Below are 22,103 nucleotides of genomic sequence, written 5' to 3'. Positions count from 1 at the left end.
TTCACATACCGTTCTCAGATTATGAAGAAGGAGAATCTAATGTCAATGCCAACTCTTTTCGTGACACTGTTTCGTACTCGCTACATTCGGAGCACCCCGTGCGGCATCACTTGTCCTTGGGACAATACTGCACAACCGCCCATTTGCCATCCACCCTCCACTTTGGATCCTCTGCCACCACCTTCTCTTCCTGACCGGGCTTGAGACCGACGCACACATCCGCCTTGTTCGTTCGCAGCGCCAGGATGTCGATCGTCCCAGCGAGCGGTCCCAGAGCCTCGCGGAAGCTCGTATCCGACTTCCACGTGGCATCCGACGTCAACTTGCGGTAGTTGAGGTCGCCCTTGAAGATGACCAAATCGCTCTTGGTGGCGAGCTCCTGGTGCAGTTCCGGAGAGTAGTGCGCCATGTTGGCGTACGACACGGGTTGCGTCCAGAACCCGTTGGCCGAGCCAGTGTCAGCGCCCAGTGGCGTGTCGAGAGGAACGGAAAGCTTGAATCGACCATCTTCCATGTACTTCATCCACCTGCGCACCATGGCTTGCACGGGAGTCTGCGACGAAGGCGTTTCGTCCTTGACCGTGGTGGATCGACCGCGACCGTGTCGTTCGTCCTCCTCGTCGTGGATGGAAAGCGATGAGAAGCGAGCGCTGTCCATGACGTACGAGCGCGAAGGGGAGATGGTCTGAGAGCGCGCGTTCTTGAAGTACGCGGGATCCATCTGGAAGCTGCGGCTGCCGGCAGGAGCACGTCCGCGTCCCGTCGAGTCGACGCTGCCGTCTCGCGCTTGCAGATGCAGACTTCCCGGGGGATGCGGAGAGCGACCGCGTTCGCTGCTATCAGCCATCTGCAGCGAGCGCGATCCGGCTGGCTGCGCACCCTGCTCACCAGATGAAGCATTGTAGGAGTACTTGCTAGGGTCAGCCTGCAAGTCGCGGCTGCGACTCACGCTACGGTGACGGTCCTGACTGGCATCGTCCTGGCGCGCAAAGAAGCTCGGCTCGAGCAGCGACTCGATCGTGTGTCGGAAATCAGGCGGCGTGACATCCGAGACGAACCAGGGCATGTTCTTGGGGTGGAAGACCACCTGGCCGACATGAGGCGTGGTCAGCAGCCAGTCGGCAAAGATCATGTCCGTCACCAGCTCGAAGCCGGCATTGTCGAGCACAATGTCGATGCGTCCGTTGGTGTGCGACGAGATCTTGCTCCAAGCCTGGTCAAGGTCATTGGCTAGGATGAACTTGCTGCGCGCCTGTTGCTGCTCCTTGCCAGTGGTCTGCAGAGCTTGCAGATCGGCGTACGAAAGATTGGTGAGCAGACTGAGGTCGGTTGCGTTTCCCCAGAGCGACATCTGCGCCATCTCGTGGAAGAGAATCTCGCGTCCTTCAGGGGTCGATTCGGGACCCTGTTCGGAAGAGAGCGACTTGGTCACGAGATCTTGGATGGTGACAGCGAGCGCGCTGATGGCGGTGCCGGAGCTCTTGAACGTATCGAGCTTCGTCCTAGAGAAAGGGTCGTACTGCTTCCAATGCTGGCTGCGCGCAAAGAAACTCCTGAGCAGGCGGTAGAGATAGCATTCGGCGAAAAGCCAAGGCGCCTGGAACCAGGTCCAGTTTTCCTTTTCGATGGTGGCATCGTACAGCTCGGTCGAAGGCCCGTCGTCGGCGTCCTTGCCTGGGACAACACGAATGGGTTCGAGAGGGCGGTCTCTGCTCATGTCATGCTTGAGAGCGGCCACCTTTTCGATGATTTGCTTGCCTTCTTCGATCTTGGCCGACTGGTTGGTCCGCGAGTAGGAGAGCGCATGGTTGGCGCTGTAGATGCCGTCAATGACCTGAGTTAGGATGGCGGGCCAGCGGTGGACGGTCGACTCGTAGGCAAAGCTCGACTTGTCCTTGGCAGACGATGGCGCGACAGGCGGAGACCAAACCATCCTGGAAAGGCGAGGTTGAGGAAACGGTGAGTGAAAGGAGTTGATCGATGCAATACCAGAGTGGTCACGGCGAAGATGGTGGTGGCGATGAAGGATGCGAAATCAAACACGAATGGTTGGACCGATGGAAGTCAAAGGCAGCGTCACGGGAACGGCTGCAGGATTGTGCGTCTGTGATGCAGCTGGCTGAGCGGGGAAGAGTAGCCAGAGAGAGCGAAAGGAAGAGAAGAGAACGCGAAGAAAAGGGGCTCAACAGAAGAACAAGAATACTGTAACGTGCAGGTGGCGCGTGCAGGGTCACATGTTGCTCGGTCTGAAACAGCCAAAGACTCGACGCACTGACGCCTCTCCCTCTCCCTTTCCTCTTGCTGAGCGAACACTCTCCCTCGTCTGCGCTCGGTGTTCTCCGGCAGCCGCTCAGAGACCAGCAGCAATCTGTCTTGGGACACTGCCTCCCGTTCTTGTCCATTCGCAGCATTTTCTTGGCCTGAATTTCGTCGCCTCCATTTTATCAACTTTGCCGCTGTTCAAATTGGAAAATGTTATCGTCTACCTCCTGTAGACACAAGTCCTCATTCAAGTCCGAGAGAACTGCTCGACTGACAAAGCGTCTTCTAGTCTCGCTGACACACAGTCTGGGCACAAAAGGGTCGAAAAGGATTCGGAATCGTATCGCCCTATTGGGTACAGAACACATCGCACGCAAATACAGAGTTGCGAATAGAGCCGGGAGTGAGAGAATACCTACAAGGAGAAGGAATGGTGGGTCGTGCGGTCGGTGCGGTGCCGATAATTGTGACGATGGCGGCAAAAGTGACCACGAACTGATCCTAGCAATTTCATAGATGACAACAGACGCTGAATCAGCCCATACCCGCACCGCTCGGATGGCCCAGATGGCACATCCAGATCCGCGTCTTGTATAGACGGAAGAGCTCCTTGACCAGATCCCGAAAGTCGACGCGCATCGTCGCCGTATAATAAAACGTGAGCTTGCGCCTGTCCCACTGCATCTCGGCCGCCACCACGCTCATCGGCAGCCCTCGCTGCATCACCTTGGAGATGCAAAGCTGCAGAGCGCGTTCTTCGTCCTGCGCCTTCGAGTATAGCGTGCTCGTGTCCGCCGCAGTGGCTTTCGTGAAGAGTCGCTTTGGATTGATGGTGCGCATCGGTCGAACAGCGCTCGCATTCGCGCCTCCAGATGCGGCCGTCGCGCCCATCGTTGAAGAGGGCGAGCCGCTTCGAGCCGAAGCGTTGGAGGACGTCTCGTCGCTGCTTCCCGTGCTAGCACCAGCGCCGGCTCCACCCATCCGATCAGCAGCTCCCATCACCGCCGCACCAATCGTCAGATCCGATTGGTGCGCCAAGAAGGCTTGCACCTGTTCCACCGTGATGCTGTCGTTCACCACCGTGCCGAGATCCTTGCCTCGGTCGGCCTCCACGATCACCAGATCGCCGCGTCGGATAGGTTCGCCATCACGGTTCGAGGGCGACTGCGAGGGCGATCTCGAGCGAAAGAAAAGGTCTGTGCGCCCTTGCTTGAATTCGACAATATAGAGCGGCGTCTCCTTTGCCAGGCTCGTGAGCGGAACCCCCTTGCCGAGATCCTGCATCTCTCCTGTCGTGCCTGCGCTGGACAGCGGTCCGCTCGCTGCTCCGCCTCCCATCATACCGACAGGTGGTCCCATCGACGACGGCGGCATTGGTCCGAGCGCTGCCAGGCTAAGAAAAGTGACATCGTTCGTCGGACTCGGCAAGGACAGCGCGAGAGCACCGAGACCGAAACTCGTGGCCGACGGGGTGGGGTTGAAGCTCAGATGCTGTTGCTGCGACGGCGGGAAGAACGCGGGAGTCGCCGCCATCTGTGGCACAATGCGACCAGGGAAGCCAGGGACGGGCATGTCACCCGGACCAGCATAGGCGTGTTCATCGACTCCGCCAACGACATTGTGTTGCATCGAAGCGAACGGCTGCGAAGCTGTGAACGACTTTGCCTGCGCTGAAAGACCCCGACCTGTGCCAGCAGCGCTGCCAGCCGGGTCGCCTCGGACGTCGGTGGGCGACGTTCCGGGACTCGCACGCACAGTGCGAGTGCCTTCCGCTTGTCCGTCAAAGATGGAAGCGACGCCAGCGGCGCGTGCTTGTGCATGTGCTCGCAGGTCGCCTTCACCGATCGACATCTGTCGCAGCTGCCTCGTCATTTCAGCCAGTGTACGCTGACCTTCGCCGGGTGAGCGTGCCGTCATGTGTGAAGTTGCCATCAAATCCCAGCTTGCAGACAGACTGTCCCTTCCGCTGCGACCGTCACGGGTTTGCGCCATGTCGGCCAAGCCGATCGATCTCGTGTCAAAGCTGCCAAAACCACGACGGCTGGCAATGGCTTCCGATGGCATCGACGTGCCATAAGACCCATCGACTCCTCTGCCGCCCAAAGTGTCCGAATGACGGGTGTGAGTTGGCGATGCCGGCTCGGGATCAACCTCATCGGCTAGATCGTCCATGGACAACGCCAGACTGCTTCCCGAGAGAGGGTTGAAGCCGGGGAGGGGGAGCACGCTGCTGACACTGCGATCCCTGCCGTGGCTGAGACCACGAGGCCACGCCCCTTGTTGCGACATGGAGTGTGCTGCTCCCTGGCCTCGGCCGTTGTCCAACCGAGAATACCTTCCGTCTACGTCGAAACCGATGGCGCGTCGATGCCCTCCAATGACGCCTGCAGCTTCGCGATTTGGGCCCATGTCGGCAACTGAGTGACGGCGCGACTCGGTCCCAGCGGCAGGACGCTGAAGCTGGTCGCCTGCGGGAACGGCCGTAATCTCGGGATAGCTCGAGAGCTCCGGAAGATCAGAAGTAGCGCCGAATGGGGACGACGTGGTGTGAAAGCCGGTACGAGAGGTACGCAGCGCCGAATCGGAAAAGTCGAAGCCGAGGTCGTGGAAGCCGGCGGGTGAGCTCAAAAACGACGAAGGCGAAGCGGGCTCTTGCTTGTTGCGGACGAATGAGGCGGAAAACCCACGTTGGAGGGAGGCAAGCGGTCTCTGTGGAACGCCGCCGCTCGCGCCAGCGTTGTTGGCTAGAGCCTCGGTCGACGAGCCTTCCCAGATCGTTCTAGACGGGATGGCCGAAGCTGGTGCAATGCGACCTGAGGCGTTGCTTGCCCAACGGTCAACGAAGGGGCCACCACTGCCGTGCAGGGTGAGAGCTGCGGCGCTGGAGGCCGATCGATGGCGCGACGCAGGCATGCTCTGCTCCATGTGGGAATACGTCTGATTTGCATCAAAGCCCATCGTCGACCCGCGTCGACTGCCTGATGAGGCGAAGCCTTCTTCCTGCATCGTCGCCAGCATGCCGCCTGATCTAGAAGCGAGCGAAGAGCGTGCCTCCTGAGCGCTGTCGAGTGGATGAGGAGATCGAGCAACCCCGGCGCGAGCCAGGGAAGCCTGCTGCTCGTGGCGCGTGTGAGCGCTGTTCGCAGACAGGTCGAGTTTTAAGCCGGACGGTGGCAGCGACGCGCCATCTACCGATGTGGCAGGCGATGTGCCGTGCCTGGCATCGTCCTCGTTGGGCGAGGCTGGATGAGAATGGTTGGAAGGGCTGGGCGAAGAGCTGGACGAGCTCAGAGATCCGTGTCGATAGGTCGCTTGGCGAGCCGTGGAGTGTGGCTTCGTCGAGTTTGGCGGTTCCAGAGCGCTGATCTGCACGGCGCGTGCATGGTCAGAATCGGTCGATCCAGAGCCAGCCATGCTGCCAACCGTTCGAAAGCTCGAAACTGCCAGAATCGTTGGAGAACCGTCCAGGTGTCTTGGTTCGACGAAGGTAAAATGTGCGAGAATCGCACGCTGGCAGTCCGTGTATCACGAGCGCCTAAAACTTTGGCGTCGACCGTGTTCTGTGCAGACGTGCGCCTTATGCCTATATTGTCAGCTCTAGGTCTAAGGCTTCCGAGCGTCTACGATGCGCGGATACGACAGTGCTGCGACGCTGTGACAGAGACGGTCAATGCGAGCGAGTACTCTGGTGCCGCCGAGCGTTGGACTGATGAAGGTCGCGAGTTAGGACCCGCCGACGCTGATCAATGCCGTTTGAGATTCTTGCCGTATGTTAGAATCGTAGAAGGGCGAAGTGCTGAACAGGGTCAAGCAGGTCGCGTGGGACTGCTCGAATTGCCGGCAAGAGAATGCCGCCTTGTGTGCAGAGATTCGGCAGCCGTGTCGCTTGTTTCGATGGACGAGCAGATCAAGATTGCGCAATGTCCTGCCTCCGCGTTGTGAACCTTGTGTCGAGACGAGGAACCTATCTGGCTTTTGGGGTGCCGTGCAAGATCGGAATGAGAGGACGTTGTCGGAAAGAAGGACAATAAAGTCAGTGGATGATTCCGAGCCACCAAAATTTCAAAGAGATGTCAGGCCCGGGGCGTGTGCAGCCAGGACTGAAGAACAGCTGGCGAGCAAACTCGGGAAGGGCTAACTCGAGGACGAAGAAGCTCAACGACGAGTAGCGACGCCGCGAGAGCCACCAAGAGATATCGACGGCTTCGCGAAGATGTCGATACGAATATGGGGTACAGACAGAAGGTGGCTGTTGGTGAGAGGTGTAGAGACAGCGCAAAGGATGGCGTCGAGATGCACGGGAAGAGAAGAAAGACGGGCGGGTGAGTGAAGGCGGACTGCGGCGCCGGTAGAGCGACTAGCTGCCGAGACATGCTCCTTTTAAGTAGCTTTCGGAATGGAGCCGCTCCGCTTCGCTTTGGACTCTGTGTGTGCTTTGACAGTAGTCGCAGCATCAGAGCCTTCGAACCAGACCATGCCTCTGCCTGAGTTGCTCCCTAGCTCCGCTTGTGCCTTGTGCTTCCACTGCGCGCCTTCCAGGTGATTCAAAGCCAAAGCGGAGTGAAAGGCAGTCCAGCCGCCACGCCAGTTCTTCTTGCCTTCGAGGGACCGGAGGCGGCAGAAAGCAAGTGCTTCGACGCATCGATTGACCCGACTCGACCGGACTGAGCCCTTCGAGAATGTTGCCGGCGCAGTGGCATAGGCGCACAGGGCAGCAACAGCAGGCAGCGTGCTTAGCCAAAGCCGTGATCGAGGAAAGGAAGCCAGGCAGCAAACGTCCATGTAAAAGAGTGCCACGCCACTTTGTCCTCCATCTAGCGACCGCAGCCAATCGTGGTCGCTCTTCTCTCTAATCACATCCGGCTGCAGGAACAAATATGACCAGCGCCCTTGGCCAATTTGGCTCGGGCTCGGCGTGTGTTGCGCGTGTGATCTTATCTAGAAAGGCGGATGCGAGGATGAGTGATGTGGATGAGAACGGGAAAGGCCTCACGATCCGCAGGAGGACCTGGACCACCGCCGCCGCCGCCGCCGCCGCCGCCGAACAGCCACCTCTCGCGAGGCGCGCTGAGAGGCCAAGCTCCGGAAATCTGGCTAAGAAAAAGATCGCAATACAGACAGGCGCAACAGAAGAATCGTTTTCCCCTGTGCTTAATCTGCTGCTGCCACTGGTGCCATTTCAATCTGGGCATGATCAAAGCACGCACGTCGGAACAGGCGCGTGATGCCTTACCAAAAGGATGTAGTGCAAAGTCGCCCCACGCCTGATACCAGGTCGCTGCTTGACAACCGTTGATGAGGGACTCGAAGCACTTGATCCAAGTCAGATTTTGGAGGAAGCCCATCGGGTGCAACAACAGGATGTTCGGGAACGACAGCGATTACGATGCCAATCGCGACGACAGTACCGTGACAATGCTGGTGGAACGAGGTTCTTCTGCTTTCTTCTGTCTGTGACAGGCCACCGCGAAAGGGCCATCTGCGAAGCAGCAACTGGGTCACAGTCAATTGTGTGACTATGTCTCTGGTCCCAATGACCTGGGTCTGAGCGACCCAGTGAGTCATGTTGCGCAAAATGCGAGAGACTCGGCTGCCCTGGTCCCGACATTGGCTTTGGCTTTTAGCACCGCAGCAGCGAGCTTCGGATTAGCCGTCCGACCAAGGCTGGCCACGCTGAGCTTTCTCTGAGAAGGACTGGAAGATAGACGAGGCGGGCAAAATCGACCCAGTGCACGACCGTCACGTATTCGTCCCACGCGCGCAGTGAATGCTGCAGGCGGTTGCGGTAATGCCTGTGCCTGAGCCGAGCCGGCGAGCGGGCTAAGCTCAGCCAAGAGGGGACAATTCTGCCAGAGATGGACGCCGCCCACCTGACACAAAGGTCGAGATGACGGCCCGTTTCGGTGAATCCCAACTGACAATGGCGGCATGCACGGATTCGATAGGCAAACCGATTCGATTTCCCGATGCAATGGCGGTCCCAGCCAGGATGGATGAACCCAAGCCCCTCCCGAAGCTGCTCGCTGCCTTGCCTTCTTTCGATCCGTCATCATCCGGAGCTCTAGCCTGAACTTCTAACGATATGGCCGCACCACTTCTCGAGACTTCGTCACTAATCGAACTCACCTTCTTTGGATCAATCCTTTAAGCCTCGAGGCGGCTCTTCGATCGGTCGGAATCTTGTGTGCTTGCAGGACGGATCGGCCTGAACCGAAACGACGAGCGTCTGACAACAAACCCTTCGTTGCTGGGTAACTTTGTTTTTGCCAGCTTGGACACCGCCGTTGCTGTCCTGTCGAGGCAGGTATGGTTGTTCTTGAAGCTAGTCGTCTCTATGTCCACTGACGGTGCCAGACCTTCTATCCTTTGTGTGTACAGTGTGCCTGCGCTCTCGAAACCGTGACTATAGATCTCGAGGAAACAGCCAGGCCAACGTCGCTCTATGTATGCGAGGTATGTCGAAGGGAAGGAATGCGAGGGGTGTGATCGTTGACAAACGGAAGTGAAACGATGCTTCGATCCGGCGAATCGATGACGGGTTTGCGCTCCTAGAGGTCGAGGATGGACAGCTGCACGTCGACAATGATGTGCGGATTCATCCAGCACAGCAAAGCTGCTTTATGGTGGCTGCTGGACCCTCAGGATCTGCTTGGCCGATTGTCGAAGGGGTTATCCTGGCATGTGGTGCGCACTGCGCGTCAGAACTGATTGGAGTGGTCGCTTCGCCAGCAGGACGGCAGCTCCGGCTTACCACACCAACGACAAAGACGCTCCGCGTATGCAAGTCTGGCGAGAAAGTGCTTGTATGCTTCCGGGGACAACGATTTGTCTGCTGCCGTTCTCGAAGCTCCCGAAGACGACGTTGACGTCGGTGTCGAGTTGAAGCCAAGAGAACGCAATCTTGGTTTTGCCTCGTAAGCTGAACGACGGTAAGGGTGAGGTCGGACAAACAGGGAGTTACAGCTGAAGGAAGGGCGGAGGGAAAGGGGATGAGTTGGAGGATGGCAGTTGCGATGCAACCATCAGTCAGACTGAGGGCCGATATGAAGTCGAGGTCCCTGCGAGCCAACTCTAGTCTGCGCGGCGCAGGCGGGTAGCATGCACTCACATGCAGCCTTGGTTTCAGTTTTTTGACTCTGCTCACGCGCCACGACCCGGTCGCTCGTCTTGACAGGTCGCATGTGCAGCTGTCTATCCCAGCCCCGGATTCGAGGGTCCTCCATCAAAGCGAACGGAAGACCGGAAAGGAAAAGAGAAAAATCTGGGGTTGTACCGTTCCAGTGCATTCCCTAGGCTTGCACTCCTCCCACGATAATTTTAGGTCTGGCTCAGACAGACAAAATCAGCTGCATGCCACCCACTCGCGCCTGCAACTTAGCCGCCTTCCTTCGCTGCTGCCGCTCCCAAGTAACGGATGGGGTGGGGTGCGCTTTTGGCACCGAACCAGGCCGCGCGCGCAATCATCGACATTCATCTGGCCTTGACTAGACACCTCGAGCATACAAACAGACTCGCACACACCAATTCGTCGACCCGGAAGGTGGCCAATGACTGTTGCTCGACTCCTCTGGTAAACGTCGGGACTTGAATGGTTGTGGTACCGGAGCGCCGCGCGGCGTGGCCTAGAACCCAGCTTGCTCACATCGTTAAAACGCTTGTTTGGAGCACGGCACTTGAACCGTGTCGAGCTAAAAATCCCGACTTCGATTTTGTCGCAGCCGACCTTTGTTGATCTCGCCTGCACACGGCTCATTTCACGGGCTTCTCTTTGCGTGGCTGCAAGGTTCTCTGGTGGCAGCGCACGCGACTCGACCTGGTTAGTGTTTCCCCACCCTTGCTACCGACGACCGAGCTTTGCGACTGTTCCGAAACTCTGCTCACTAATCTTGTCTCTCGCAGGCAAGTCCAATACACAGAAAGCACCGGTCATTCCTGTCTTTGGAACCTCGACGATACTTTGGACGAATGGAGCCCGTGCAGGTCACGCGGACGGCCAGGTAGGAAAGGGATCGAAGGGATGGAGGCAAGTCCCGTGTGGGCAAACCCTGCGCGTGGGTCAGGCGCTCGCATACCGAATCTTGCGCGGCTCGTCTCTGCAAAAATCCTCCTCGTGCCCCTTAACGGTGCTGAGGATTGATTGGCTATCTCTGCTCTGTGCGCCACTCCTTTGGAAGCGTCGTGCCGAACGCAGCACGCAATCGCGTCTAAGTCGTTTTGTCTTATCCGACCGACGCCACACGATCCTCATGTTGTCTTTCGGAGTCCATTGTTCTGACCGTGTTGGAGGCCAAGACCTCTGCCGAATCCGAAAAACTCGACGTGGGCTTCGATCGGCAGGGAAGAAGGTGGCTTATTGTAGCCTCGACTTCGTTGCTGTTGGTCCTCCCCTGCAGATGCAAAGGTGCATGAAAGGAACGCTCGGGCGTATACTGCATGTATGCTGGTTGCGACCCAACCACGTTGCTCTACTTCATTTCCTCGGCCCGGGCATCACAACAATTGTGGCAGGAATTGACAATCTCTATGTATTTACATTGATACATCATCTTGCAGTGTGATGAGCGAGCTAGGTCAGTGTTGCAACTCGACCCGTTTGCCCCGCGACCACTCCCTCGCGGCCTTTTCGATATTGGTCCAGTACCTCAACTGAACACTTGCCTGCTTGGCTGTCTCCAGATCCGGCGGATTCTCACCGAACGCTTTCTCTAGAGTCTCGACCGTCGCATCCAACAACCTTGCATTATCCTTCCTGACCTCTGCTGCCTCTTCCTCACTCTCTGCTTCCTCCAACCTCTCTCTCAACTCCATCACCTCCATAAGCAGTTCCGGGTCTTCGAGAGAGTCCGACTCCGAAATTTCTTTGACGCCGTGACGTTCCAACAGGTAGAAGGCACGTGGGAGAGGATTCAGTAGGGTCTCGTAGGCTCGATTGATCAAGGCGCTTTGTTGAGCTCCGATCGATTGTTCCTTTTCGCTTCGTCCGACCATGCGATCGGGATGCGTGACGGCCATCTTGAGTCGCCAAGCTCGTTTGAGGGAGGGGGTGTCGATAGCCCAGCCTCCAGAGGGGACGGAGGAGAAGTCGAGATCCATGGCTTTGTAAAAGTCGATGTCGGAGGGGAGGGGTTGGAGGGTTTTGCAGTTGGGACAGGAGAGCGATTCGAGCGGTTGGGTTTGGCTGCAGTTGGGGCAGGATTTGAGCGGGGCTGTTGACGTGGATGTGCTGTAGGACTTGATCGGGGGTGACGGTGTCGGAAGCGAGTGTACTCTGACTAGCGACTGAGTCCATACCTGAGATGATGCAGGTCTTCCACCCGTGCTGGTAGATGAAACCCGTGAAGCCAACGCAACAGACCGTACCATGCCAGCCTGCCTCTGAGCGCTACGAGAAACCCCTGAAGCCCCTGTCCCCAACACCCGAGCATTGAAGCCAATCTTCATCATATCGAGCTCAGAGAAACAGCTTGTAAAGCAGCCAAAGGCCCACAAACGCACCGACCACGTACAGAGTCAACCGATGCTGTCGTGCGCCGTTGACGATGGTCCGGGAAAAGTGATTCGAAGTACGTTGCAGTTGAGCGCCAAACTGATCGAACTGATCCGAGGTCTGCGAAAGCAGTCCAGCACGTTGGTTCTCCGAGTCGTTGTGGATGTCGATGGTCACCGAACGCAGCGAAGAGACTTTCGAGTAGAGGGCGTCGAGAGCCGAGTCGTTCTGCTGCTCGTAGGTGCGATCCGCCGAGGTTGACATCTGCCGATAAAAGCTGATGCGTATGGGGAGGCGAGTACGATGAGTTTCGTGAGTTTGGAGAGGCGTCAACTCGTGTCGATGACGAAGGGTGGAATGGATGTCGAGTGCTAGAGAGCAAAAGATGGAAGAAGGGTGAATAGGCAACGTTCGCGGACTGAGCGAGGGTGTGGAGGTTTCGAGGTCGATGTTACTTTAGATCTGATTGAGATCGGTGTCTTTTCGCGGACCGATTCCCGATCTTTTTCAGATGCAGCGCTTTCCTGACATTTTGGAAGAATCCCTGACTTTGCCGACTTTGGATTCTCAGCACAGAGACCATCATTTCCATCATCATCACCATCGGCTGTCCGCACTGGCATTCTCCACCACAGCATTCAGCTCTCCGTCAGTGCACACCGTATCATGCTGTCATCACTCACCGCCGCATTCGGCAGGCTCGGCGTTGGTGCCGCCTCTGCAGCTGGACCTTCCTCCATCTCCTCAGCCGCTCGTCTCCCTACGCATCGATCGCTTCACATGGCCTCTTCCTCTCGTCCCGCTCTCACTTCAACACCCTTCTCGCCGAATCAGCTCGGCGCTGTGCGCCACAAAGGAAACCTCGCGCCTCGCCGTACAAAGTATCGCAAAGCACACAAGATCACCATTCCCTTCAACACCGGTGGCTCGACCAAAGGTACCACCGTGCAAGAGGGAGCCTACGGCATTCGTCTTCTGGCACCGGCACGTCTGTCGGCGAAACAGCTCGTCGCGGCGGAGACGGCGCTCAAGAGGAAGTTGAAGGTCGTCAAAGGAGCACAGGTGTTTTTGAGAGTGTTTCCGGATATCCCTGTCTGCATCAAGGGTAACGAAACTCGTATGGGTAAAGGTAAAGGTACTTTTGAATACTGGGCTTGCAGGTAAGTTTCATCTTTCTCTTCCGCGCGTGTGTTTCTGTACAGATGGAAACGGTTGTCGCTGACGCTCTTGTTCTTTGATGATGCAGGGCGAACATGGGTAAAGTCATCTTCGAGATCGGTGGTCCCGTCGAGATCCGACCCGAAGTCGCCAAGGAAGCGCTTCGATTGGCATCGGCAAAATTGCCCGTCCCAACTGAGTTTGTCACCACGGCTTCCAAGCCGAGGATCGGGAACAAGATCGTCGAGTCAGTCGACGATGCCAGCTCTGCTGTCGCTGGCGCACCTGGTAGCACTGCCGAGGCCGTTGCAACGGCTACCACTGTCGCTTCTGCATAGATGTGGATGACAGCACATGTACTATAGACCCTCATTGGAAGCACGTTCCTCAGCATCAAATTTGCGAACCTCACCATCGCCGGTCGCTCAGTTTGTAAAGATATTCGCTGTATGCAGCTGGGCTTGATGAGCGAATCAGGGTATGGTTGCATCACAGCTCGATATGTTCGACAGGAAGCTTGTTCGCTCGAGTCGTCGCTGGCTCTTGTGGCAGCACTGTCTCCACCAAGTGCTCGAGATCGTCTTGCAGATCTACCACATTCTCCACCACCTCGTGTTTCGCTGCGCCCATGTGTGCAGCTGCGCTTGCCGTCGCTGCCGAAGCGACCGAAGTGATGACCGTACTCGCCGCTTTCACCACCTTCGCAACGGTCCTACTGCTAACCGCTTCTTCCGCTGCCTCCTTCAACAACCCCACTTTCTCCTTTACATCCTCGCCACCTCTGCTCGCTAACCCACCAACCAGCTTGTTCAGCCCGAGGAGTCGGAAAAAGAATCCCAGCAGACCGATCCCCTTGCTGATCAACCTTACGTAGACGATGTACCCAACACAGCTCAAGAAGAACAGAAAAGCTGCCGCTACCATCCCTTTCCCAATCAGATCTTCTCTCTCCATGGTCTTGATCATTCTCGCCGAATTTGTCATCAACGTCGTCAACGAGCCGTATTGGAACGACAGACTCGAGATGGTCTGTGATGACTCTTCCAGCAGCTGCGAAGACATTGCCGACTTCTCCAGTTCCGAGGACATGAGAGACACGGTACGACGAAGTGCATCGGTGACATCCTGAGAGGCGGTCATCATCTTGTCTTCTCCCGACGAGCCTGCTCGACCGCCCGTTCGTTCTTTTGCACTGTCGGCAGCGAGCTGTAGACCGGCACGGGCTTCTGCTGTGCGTGCAGTCTCGATGGAACGTCGAGCTGACAGCAGAGCTTTGCGTGTCGATTGTCTGATCCCCTCCAGCTGTTGACTTGCAGATGCAGCAAGGTGTGAGATCTCGCGACGTTCGGCGTCGGACTCAGCTTCGTCTACGGCGAACTTGAGATCGTTTACTTGACGCTTCAGGCCGTCGATGGAGGAGATGATTTCGGATTCATAGTCGGTGAGTAGGGAGGCGCTGGTGCATGTTTGCAGACGCGGGATCTGATGGTTGATGACATCTTGACTGTAGCGTTGGAAGGATGCGTGTACAGAGAGAAGGTCTTGGGGCACCAATGAGCGCGAGCTCGATGCTGTAGCGGAAGCAGTAGTCATGCTTGGCGTACCGCTGAGACCGGTGGTAGAGGAATCCGATGAAGGGAGCAAGAGAGGAAGAACGAGGATTGCATGCGAGATGAAATGTGGTCCGTTCGGCAGTGGAGCCAAATTTCGCAGTCCGCAGTCCGAACACTTTTCGGACCTCGGAAGGTGACAGCACAACACATTTCATTTGCAGCATCGTGCAGCGACAATCACGGTTCCTCCCTCGACCTCATCACTTCCACGTCCCTCTCTCTGTCCGCTCATTCCGACTGTCACGCTGGTCACCTCGCTAGCATCAACAGCTCTTACAAGCTCTCAGCTGTCGCCGACACCCCGACAACTGGCGAGTATCTTAGCTGACACGCTTCTCGGCGTTGCCGAAGACTCGCTTTGTCTCGTTCACCCGAAGCACTTCCTACAAGGTTACGGTTCATCCTCACACTTAACTCGGCGGGAATACTCTCTGCGCAAATGGATTTGAGAAGACGAAATTGCCCACAACAATCTCCCACGCCTTGAACCGGCTGTCGGATCCACGCCGGCACAATACGTTCACGCTCATCACAGCGTTGCACAGAATGTCGACCAACATCTTCCGCGACAGCTATGCAGGTGACGCTCCAGAACAGCACGATGAAGCTACCACCGGCTCAGGGTCGAAGACCAAGAAGCCGAGCTTCTTCAATCTGCCCGGAGGAGGAAAAGCTATCTTTGCCTTTGTACTCAGCCTTTTCGCATATACTCTGCAGACAGAGTTTGCACAATACGTCCAGCAGTCTCTCAACTACCGCAAACCTTTTCTGTCCCTCTATTTAGGGCATAGCGGCTTCGTGCTGTTGTTTCCAATGCATCTCTACTTTCTCAAGTGGACCACAGGGCGACCCATCACACACTACCTCCATCTCATCGCACAGAACCTGCGGTGGCAGCTCGAGACACCGGCGTCAGCATTACCTGATCCACGCGCCGACGCAGTACGTCAACGCCTCAGCCAGGCTTCCGGAAGGGGAGACCGTCAAAGTGGCAGCGACTGGGATGTTCAGGCAACCGAAAGCCTCAGACGTCGGCCGGCGTCGTCACTCGAGCAAACGTTTGGCTTCAACGTCGTTCGTCTTGCTGGCCTCTTCCTGGTCTTGACCGTCGGAATCACAGTGCCAGCGCTCAGCTGGTATTGTGCGGTACCTATGACGTCGATGGCAGACATCACTGCCATCTACAACACCTTTTCGGTGTGGGCGCTCGTCTTTTCCGTCTGGTTCCTCGGCGAGAAGTGGGAGAAGCGTAAAGTCTTTTCGGTGCTGCTGGCGTGTCTGGGCGTCATCATTGTTGCGTACGGCGGCGCAGATCACCGCAAAGTGCGCAAGCCAATAGATCCAGTACACGGCAAGCCTCTTGCAGAGGACGATCCTGCAGAGCGAATCGTGCGACGCTTTGCACAGACGCTGCTTGATCGCTTGGCGTTCAGACGAGGGGCTTCGTCTGATCCACCCGTCAGCAGCGCGCACAATCCGGTGCTGGGCGACTTGCTGGCATTTGTCGGTGCAGTGACAATGGCAGCGTACGAGATGGCGTTCAAGCTCATCGGCACGCTTCCCGATGAGCAAAAGCAAGCCGAGATGTATTCTGCTGTTCCTGGAGGTCGCAATCGCCGGTCTCGCAGCTACGTCCGCTATCAGGACGAAGACGGCAACGAGCATCAGCAGAGACAAGAAACCGAAGGGCTCCTATTCGATTCGCAGCACGCATTGCGGGACGATGGGGTTGACGATGATCTCAGCACGCGCCACTCCAATGGCGACGGCGCTGGTCAGCATGTCATTGGCGATGATGACGAAGACGATGTGAAGAAGGGACGATCAAGTGGGGCCAGGAGATACTCGACCGTTGCAGACAAGTTGATCGACCAGGATCGTCAAGACTATCAGAGCATCACCCCGCCTCCGGAGCCGACGGAGCCGTTGGAACAGAGCAACGAAGGCAAAACGGTCAAAGCTGCTGCCGACAAAGTGCGTGTGCACGCCAAGGCTGTTCGCTTATCTGAAGGTCGGAGGAAGGAGACGGACGCGGATCAAGTAAGTGAAGTGACAGAAAGCGAGCTAGACGAGGACGAAGAGCGACTGGTTCTTTCTGGTGCGACTCGGCTCCAACGTACGCGCTCGAACCTCTCCGTCCATCACCACAGAGCATCTACGGACACTAGTACCCCAACATCGCGTCCAGGCCCGAGTCGAAGAAGCTCTTCTTATCGCACAGTGCATGATCCCTCTATCCCACCTCCGCTTCCTTTTGGCTTACACGCCAATATCATGACAGCAGGGATCGGTCTCACCACCCTGTCCACCTTCTGGATGGGAGTCATCATCGCAAATCAGCTCGGATGGGAGCCCTTTGAGCTTCCGCACAACCTGCGCACGTACGTGTCCATTGCCATGGTCGTGCTTTGCGGCATCTTTTTCAACGCTGCATTCATGATCCTGCTTTCTCTGTGGGGTCCTGTGCTGGCCTCGGTCAGCTGTCTGATGACGACCATTTTGGTAGAAATTGCTGATGTTCTGCTTGGCCACAAACTGAAGTGGATCAGCGTGCTCGGATGTACATTGATTGGTGCTGGGTTCGGTGTACTTGTAGGCGGAGATTCGATCCACTAGAAGCAAGCCACGGGATTAGCAACGGAACGTGACGTCTTACTTTCCAGCATCGCTAAACTTTCATGCAATCCTTCTTTTTCTACTCTCAGCATCTAGAAAATGTTCTTGTTTGATCCGAATGGTGCCAAAGGGATTCTTTCTATTGTGTGCAGCCAGGCTCGAGCGGCCATCTGCAGCGGGTGGCTGCGGAAGCATAGGACCCGGCGGTCTGTGCTCAACCGTCGGCGAACCGTGACTTGATTGTGAATGCATATCGGACTCGGATGGCTTTGGAATGCTTCTGGACCGTGACACGTTCAAGATCTGCTGGCATTTTACAGTAGGTCGCATCAAAGATCTGCGTGCATGCCGAAGCGAGACGGATCGACCCACTCTGACTTGCAGCAAAAAGGGGCCGCATCGCTTCACGTCGTATACTGTCCGTCACCTTGACCAATGCAGCGGGATTCGGAGCTCGTCATTTTGCCCGTGTCACTCGGCATATACAAACTCGCGGCTAATGACCTCTTCCTTCCTCCGAGTGAGGTGGAACGTTGTGACTCGTATGAAGCGTGAAGTGTGCCAGACACTCAAAGCGTTCCAGTGACAGAGGTGGTGGGCTTCATGCACACTCGTGGGAATTGGACAACGGCACATCCGAAAGGTTCATGAGCTTCGAAGCGAGAAAGAAATGTGTCTACGCTGGTCTGTGTCGAAGCTCGTCACTTTGCGCGTGACACCTCCTTTGTCTGCCGAAAGCCAATGCTCGTCTCCCTCAAAGGAACTCAGCGCTTGAAAAGCTTTGCTTTGAGTCGGCATCGGCTCCTTTCTGCCCACGAGAGTATATAAAATCCGTTCCCCTCCCTCTCACTCGTCATACGTTCCCCTTTCCGATCCTTCGCCATCTTCAGGAACTCCCCTCAGTCCTCGACGCCATCTTCCTGCCAGCCAGGGAAGTCTCTCTCTTTACCACCCCTAGTGAGCCAAGGCTCTTCTCCTTTAGTCAGTCCATCAACCCTCCTCCTACTCCCTCCGCATCGCCACCATGCAGATCAAGCTTCTTGCCGTCCTGTTGTCCATCGCGCTGGTCGCCGTAGCAGAGGCAAAGAAGCACCACCACGGTCAAGGCCACCACAAACAGCATCATGCCGAGCACAAATCGCATCTAGACTCGCGTGGCCATGACGACGCGCACCAGATCGGCGTTCCCTGGGGATGCGATCCGACGTGCATCAAAGGCCTCAAGTCCACCAGACGCACCGACGTCGTCTGGTACCAGCATTGGCAAGATACACGCGTTCCCGAGCTCGACCAGCTCGGGTTCGACTACGTCCCCTCCTTCTGGGGTCCTTCTAAATGGGACAGGTGGAACGCCGTCAAAGCCGAAATCTCCAAAGGACCCCTACCCACATATATGCTGGCAATGAACGAGCCGGACGTTCAAGGTCAAGCGGATCTCGGACCGAAGGCGGCGGCCAAGCTGTGGATGCAAGAGCTCAAGCCGTTTGCCGACAAGGGAGTTCAGGTCAGTTCGCCCCAGATGTGCTGGAACATGCAGTGGCTCGAGCAGTTCATGTCCGAATGCAAGAAGCTCGGATGCAACATGAGCTTTATCGCCCTGCACTGGTACGGGTCTTGGCGCGACTTTGACAAGTTTACCCATTGGATCTCGAGCGTGCACGATGCGTACAATCTGCCCATCTGGGTCACCGAGTACGGCGTCACTCAGGCGAGCGGTGGCTCGCAGGCGCAGATCAAGGACTTCCACGTCCGCGCCGTCGAGTGGATGCGTCAGACGGGCTACGTCAAGCGATCCGCCTGGCTCGGCGGCTTCCCCGTCAACCAGAAGCCCGATCCGTATCCGTCGAGCCTGAACAGCTACTTCAACGGCGACGGTAGCGCACGTGACCTTCTCTGGTGGGTCTCGCAGTCGGCAGGTGGCTCGTGGCTCAGCTTCCCCGGCATTCACAGGCGTGACACCGAATCATCGCCAGAGCAGCACAAGGATTACAAGGACGACGACGTCAAGAAGGCAGAGCATGAGCAATACGATGAGGATCACTGCGACTACAAGTGTCAGCTTCGCCAAGGCTCGATTGAGAAGCATCACCGCAAGAGGAAGGGTGTCGTCGAGGTCAACGATGGCAAGGTTTGCGTCGCTACTCCGTCGAAGCTCGGTAAGGAGGAGTGCAAGAAGCTATCTACGTGCCTCAAGCACGCCGGCTTGCTTTCGAACAACACTCATCACCTGGATACACAGATGAAGGACGATGTACGTCACGTTCACGTCGGAGCCCCGAAACAAGCCAATGTGAACGTCTCTTGACGAACTTATCCACTGCCTAATTTCACCGTCACCGTTTATAGCCCTGTCTCCGACCTGCCCCCTTGACCGTCATCGCCCATCCTCTTGCGCCACGCTCTCCAAACTGCTCCGTTTCGTCTTCGTTCCCGATCCATTTGTCACCAGTCGACGCTTGATGCGTCATTGCTGTTCATCGTTATACTCGTAAATGTGATTGTGCTTCTCTTCTATCCTATCGTAGCGTCCCATTTCAATGTCGACTCCTTGGACCGGTCAGATCGTTCGAGTAGAAGCAGATACACTGCCTGTCCAGCCACGTTCGCAACTCGTCTTTCCTCTTTCCCGAGTCCATCTCGAGACCGTTCTGGGTGGCTATGCTGACGAATTCGTCAAAGCTGATGGGTTCGTAGCGAAGAATCCTGGTCCAGAGGGTGGGATTGGATTGTATGGCGGAGGTCATTGTTTGTGCGACTGCTGGTGTTGGTTCTACTGCGACTTCTATCTGCGATGCTAGTGGTGTGTCGGAGGATGAGGAGACGGAGGAGGGAGAACGTGGTCGAGCGCGGGGTTGTTTCGAGGGTGATGCTGAGGTGGAGAGGGGTATGTCCGAGGAGGAGGTGGAGCCGTCGGTTGCGGAGGCTGCTTCTAGCTCGAGTTGCGCTGTCAAGTCTCCTGGCTGCTCAGAGTTGGCTGAGTCGTTCTCGGATGAGAGCTGAGACGTGTCAGAGTCGGAACTCGCGTCGAGAACGAATGGATCGCTCTTTCTGCCTTTGCCTTTCCCCTTCTTGGCCGCCGGATCTTCCGCCTGAGTAGCATTCGGCAGTACAAGCTTTCGTCGTCCCCTAGTGCATCCTTCTGCCTCAGCCTCAGTTGCTTGCTCGTCCAATGCTGGCGCTTCAAAGGCCACCTTGGACAGATTCAATGCTTCATAGACAGCCTTGAGCTGATCGATCAATGTCGACCGTTTGCGTGAAACTTTGAATCCGTATCGTTTGACTTCCGCTTGCAATGCAGGCGTGGTCCATTCGTAAAAGTCTGGAATTGCGCTTCCGTTTGCTTCCTGAGCATTGGTGTGAAGCGGGTTTGTGGAGGATCCAGCCTCGGTGCTAAAGGTGTTGCTGCGGAAGCCATTGACAGAGGTGAGGGATGGTGAAGCGAGGTCGCCGCTGAGTCGAGTTGAGCGTCTGGACATCTTGAGGGGAGGATAGAGAAATCCGAGGCAGCGAGAGGACGGCGAAGAAGATGTTGGGACGCTGCAATGTAGCGTCCCAATGAAGGCCGAGCGGATCATTCGTTGCAGTGCTCGGTGCCGTTGGTGATGTTGGTAGTCATGCGGTGTTTCGGCTCTGACATCCTGAAATCAGGGACAGGTGATCGCTCCGAATATTGCTTCCGTCAGATCCGTCACGGCTGCATGCTAGACCGTGGGTTGCAAAATGTTGTTCCATGACCGGATGAGCAGGCGTGGAAGCGTCAAGGGATTGAGAAGGTAGTACGCGGTGTGGAGGAAGAGCATGACATATCTGTCCGACTTCCGTGCTTTGCAAGGGTCCAAGGGTCCACAATCCTCTCGCTGCTCCTCTTCTCATCCTTCTCGCATCTTTGTCCACACGAACCCTCCATCGGACCTTGCACACAAAAAGCAAGCAGCATTTTATCATGGCGAGCTCACATCTAGCTCCACCAACAGCGTCATCTTCATCGGCGAGACTAGGCTCTTCGCCCTCTTCATCATCAACTGCGATGCAACACTCGCTCACATCCGCATCCACCGCTTCTTCCTCTCACTCCCACTCTCATTCGCATCACCATCATCATCATCACCACCACCACTCAACGCCAATACCGACAGCATCAGTCGTCGAGCCACCAGCACTGTTCGCCTCGGTCGCACCACAAATCTACCGCTCCGCCACCCCCACCCCTGCCAATCACTCCTTCCTGCGGTCGCTGCAACTACGCACCATCCTCTCCCTCACCGCCGAGCTGCCCTCGCCCAGCCTCGTCGCCTTTTGTCAGCGGCACAACATCCAATTCCTCCACTTTGGTCTCCGAAGATGGGGCGCCGTCTCCCTGTCCTCCTCCTCCTCTTCATCCTCCCCACCCGCCTCCCCCACGCTCGACCTCTCCTTCCTCCACACCTCCACGCTAACCACCACCTCCTCCTCGCCCACCCTCACCGAAGATCTCGTAAAAGACAGCCTCCAGCTCCTCCTCACCTCCACCCACCACCCGATCCTCGTCACCGACACCTCGGGCATCCACGAAATAGGCGTCCTTCTCGGCTGCCTGCGCAAACTGCAACGCTGGAACTTTGCCACCATCCTCCTCGAGTATAGACAATTTGCGGGGAACAGAGCGAGAGCAACAAACGAACGGTTCGTGGAGATGTTCGATACGGATCTCATCACGGTGGATAGGGAGGCGGCGCCGGTTTGGTTTAGAGAGGCGATGGAGAGAGACGATGCCGAGTTGGAGGAGGTGTAGATCGCAAGTTATACCCGAGGTTGAAATGCTCATTCACAATGCTGTTCGGTCAAGAGTGATTGTCATGGTATCAGTATGTGTGTCAGAAGGGCAAACTCAGCGGAAGATTCGCAAACGGCAACCCCGCCCCCTTCCCATTCCCACTCGCCCTCCCCTTGGACCCCCTCCCCCTCAACCCCTGCCCGTCTCCCCCCGC

The 22,103-nt window shown here is 56.7% G+C and overlaps 11 protein-coding genes across 11 annotated transcripts; 4 read left to right on the top strand and 7 right to left on the bottom strand.

The window, feature by feature from the left end:
* Positions 1-106: 106 nt before the first annotated feature.
* On the bottom strand, positions 107-1,933 carry PHSY_005290 (hypothetical protein; the record flags this gene model as incomplete). Its single annotated transcript, XM_012335900.1, has 1 exon — positions 107-1,933. The coding sequence occupies one exon, from the start codon at positions 1,931-1,933 to the stop codon at positions 107-109; it is 1,827 nt and encodes a 608-aa protein (XP_012191290.1).
* An 863-nt stretch (positions 1,934-2,796) lies between these two features.
* PHSY_005289 (putative protein of unknown function) lies at positions 2,797-5,676 on the bottom strand (the record flags this gene model as incomplete). The annotated part of the gene is made up of 1 exon (XM_012335899.1): positions 2,797-5,676. One exon carries the CDS (start codon positions 5,674-5,676, stop codon positions 2,797-2,799), a length of 2,880 nt encoding a protein of 959 aa, XP_012191289.1.
* Positions 5,677-5,754: 78 nt separating this feature from the next.
* Positions 5,755-6,204, top strand: PHSY_005288 (hypothetical protein; the record flags this gene model as incomplete). The annotated part of the gene is made up of 1 exon (XM_012335898.1): positions 5,755-6,204. One exon carries the CDS (start codon positions 5,755-5,757, stop codon positions 6,202-6,204), a length of 450 nt encoding a protein of 149 aa, XP_012191288.1.
* Positions 6,205-8,702: 2,498 nt separating this feature from the next.
* PHSY_005287 (hypothetical protein) lies at positions 8,703-9,485 on the bottom strand (the record flags this gene model as incomplete). Its single annotated transcript, XM_012335897.1, has 3 exons — positions 8,703-8,810; positions 9,014-9,225; positions 9,371-9,485. 3 exons carry the CDS (start codon positions 9,483-9,485, stop codon positions 8,703-8,705), a joined length of 435 nt encoding a protein of 144 aa, XP_012191287.1.
* Positions 9,486-10,833: 1,348 nt separating this feature from the next.
* PHSY_005286 (hypothetical protein) lies at positions 10,834-11,355 on the bottom strand (the record flags this gene model as incomplete). The annotated part of the gene is made up of 1 exon (XM_012335896.1): positions 10,834-11,355. The coding sequence occupies one exon, from the start codon at positions 11,353-11,355 to the stop codon at positions 10,834-10,836; it is 522 nt and encodes a 173-aa protein (XP_012191286.1).
* A 358-nt stretch (positions 11,356-11,713) lies between these two features.
* On the bottom strand, positions 11,714-12,372 carry PHSY_005285 (Bet1-like protein; the record flags this gene model as incomplete). Its single annotated transcript, XM_012335895.1, has 2 exons — positions 11,714-12,120; positions 12,351-12,372. 2 exons carry the CDS (start codon positions 12,370-12,372, stop codon positions 11,714-11,716), a joined length of 429 nt encoding a protein of 142 aa, XP_012191285.1.
* A 157-nt stretch (positions 12,373-12,529) lies between these two features.
* On the top strand, positions 12,530-13,245 carry PHSY_005284 (likely mitochondrial ribosomal protein L16; the record flags this gene model as incomplete). Its single annotated transcript, XM_012335894.1, has 2 exons — positions 12,530-12,909; positions 12,996-13,245. 2 exons carry the CDS (start codon positions 12,530-12,532, stop codon positions 13,243-13,245), a joined length of 630 nt encoding a protein of 209 aa, XP_012191284.1.
* Positions 13,246-13,396: 151 nt separating this feature from the next.
* PHSY_005283 (hypothetical protein) lies at positions 13,397-14,500 on the bottom strand (the record flags this gene model as incomplete). Its single annotated transcript, XM_012335893.1, has 1 exon — positions 13,397-14,500. One exon carries the CDS (start codon positions 14,498-14,500, stop codon positions 13,397-13,399), a length of 1,104 nt encoding a protein of 367 aa, XP_012191283.1.
* Positions 14,501-15,066: 566 nt separating this feature from the next.
* PHSY_005282 (hypothetical protein) lies at positions 15,067-17,136 on the top strand (the record flags this gene model as incomplete). Its single annotated transcript, XM_012335892.1, has 1 exon — positions 15,067-17,136. One exon carries the CDS (start codon positions 15,067-15,069, stop codon positions 17,134-17,136), a length of 2,070 nt encoding a protein of 689 aa, XP_012191282.1.
* A 1,024-nt stretch (positions 17,137-18,160) lies between these two features.
* Positions 18,161-19,441, top strand: PHSY_005281 (hypothetical protein; the record flags this gene model as incomplete). The annotated part of the gene is made up of 1 exon (XM_012335891.1): positions 18,161-19,441. The coding sequence occupies one exon, from the start codon at positions 18,161-18,163 to the stop codon at positions 19,439-19,441; it is 1,281 nt and encodes a 426-aa protein (XP_012191281.1).
* Positions 19,442-19,670: 229 nt separating this feature from the next.
* PHSY_005280 (hypothetical protein) lies at positions 19,671-20,711 on the bottom strand (the record flags this gene model as incomplete). The annotated part of the gene is made up of 1 exon (XM_012335890.1): positions 19,671-20,711. One exon carries the CDS (start codon positions 20,709-20,711, stop codon positions 19,671-19,673), a length of 1,041 nt encoding a protein of 346 aa, XP_012191280.1.
* Positions 20,712-22,103: the final 1,392 nt, after the last annotated feature.

This window comes from Pseudozyma hubeiensis (genome assembly GCF_000403515.1).
Source record: "Pseudozyma hubeiensis SY62 DNA, scaffold: PHS48, whole genome shotgun sequence".
Classification (NCBI taxonomy): domain Eukaryota; kingdom Fungi; phylum Basidiomycota; class Ustilaginomycetes; order Ustilaginales; family Ustilaginaceae; genus Pseudozyma; species Pseudozyma hubeiensis.
This window is presented reverse-complemented; position numbering and strand designations above follow the sequence as displayed.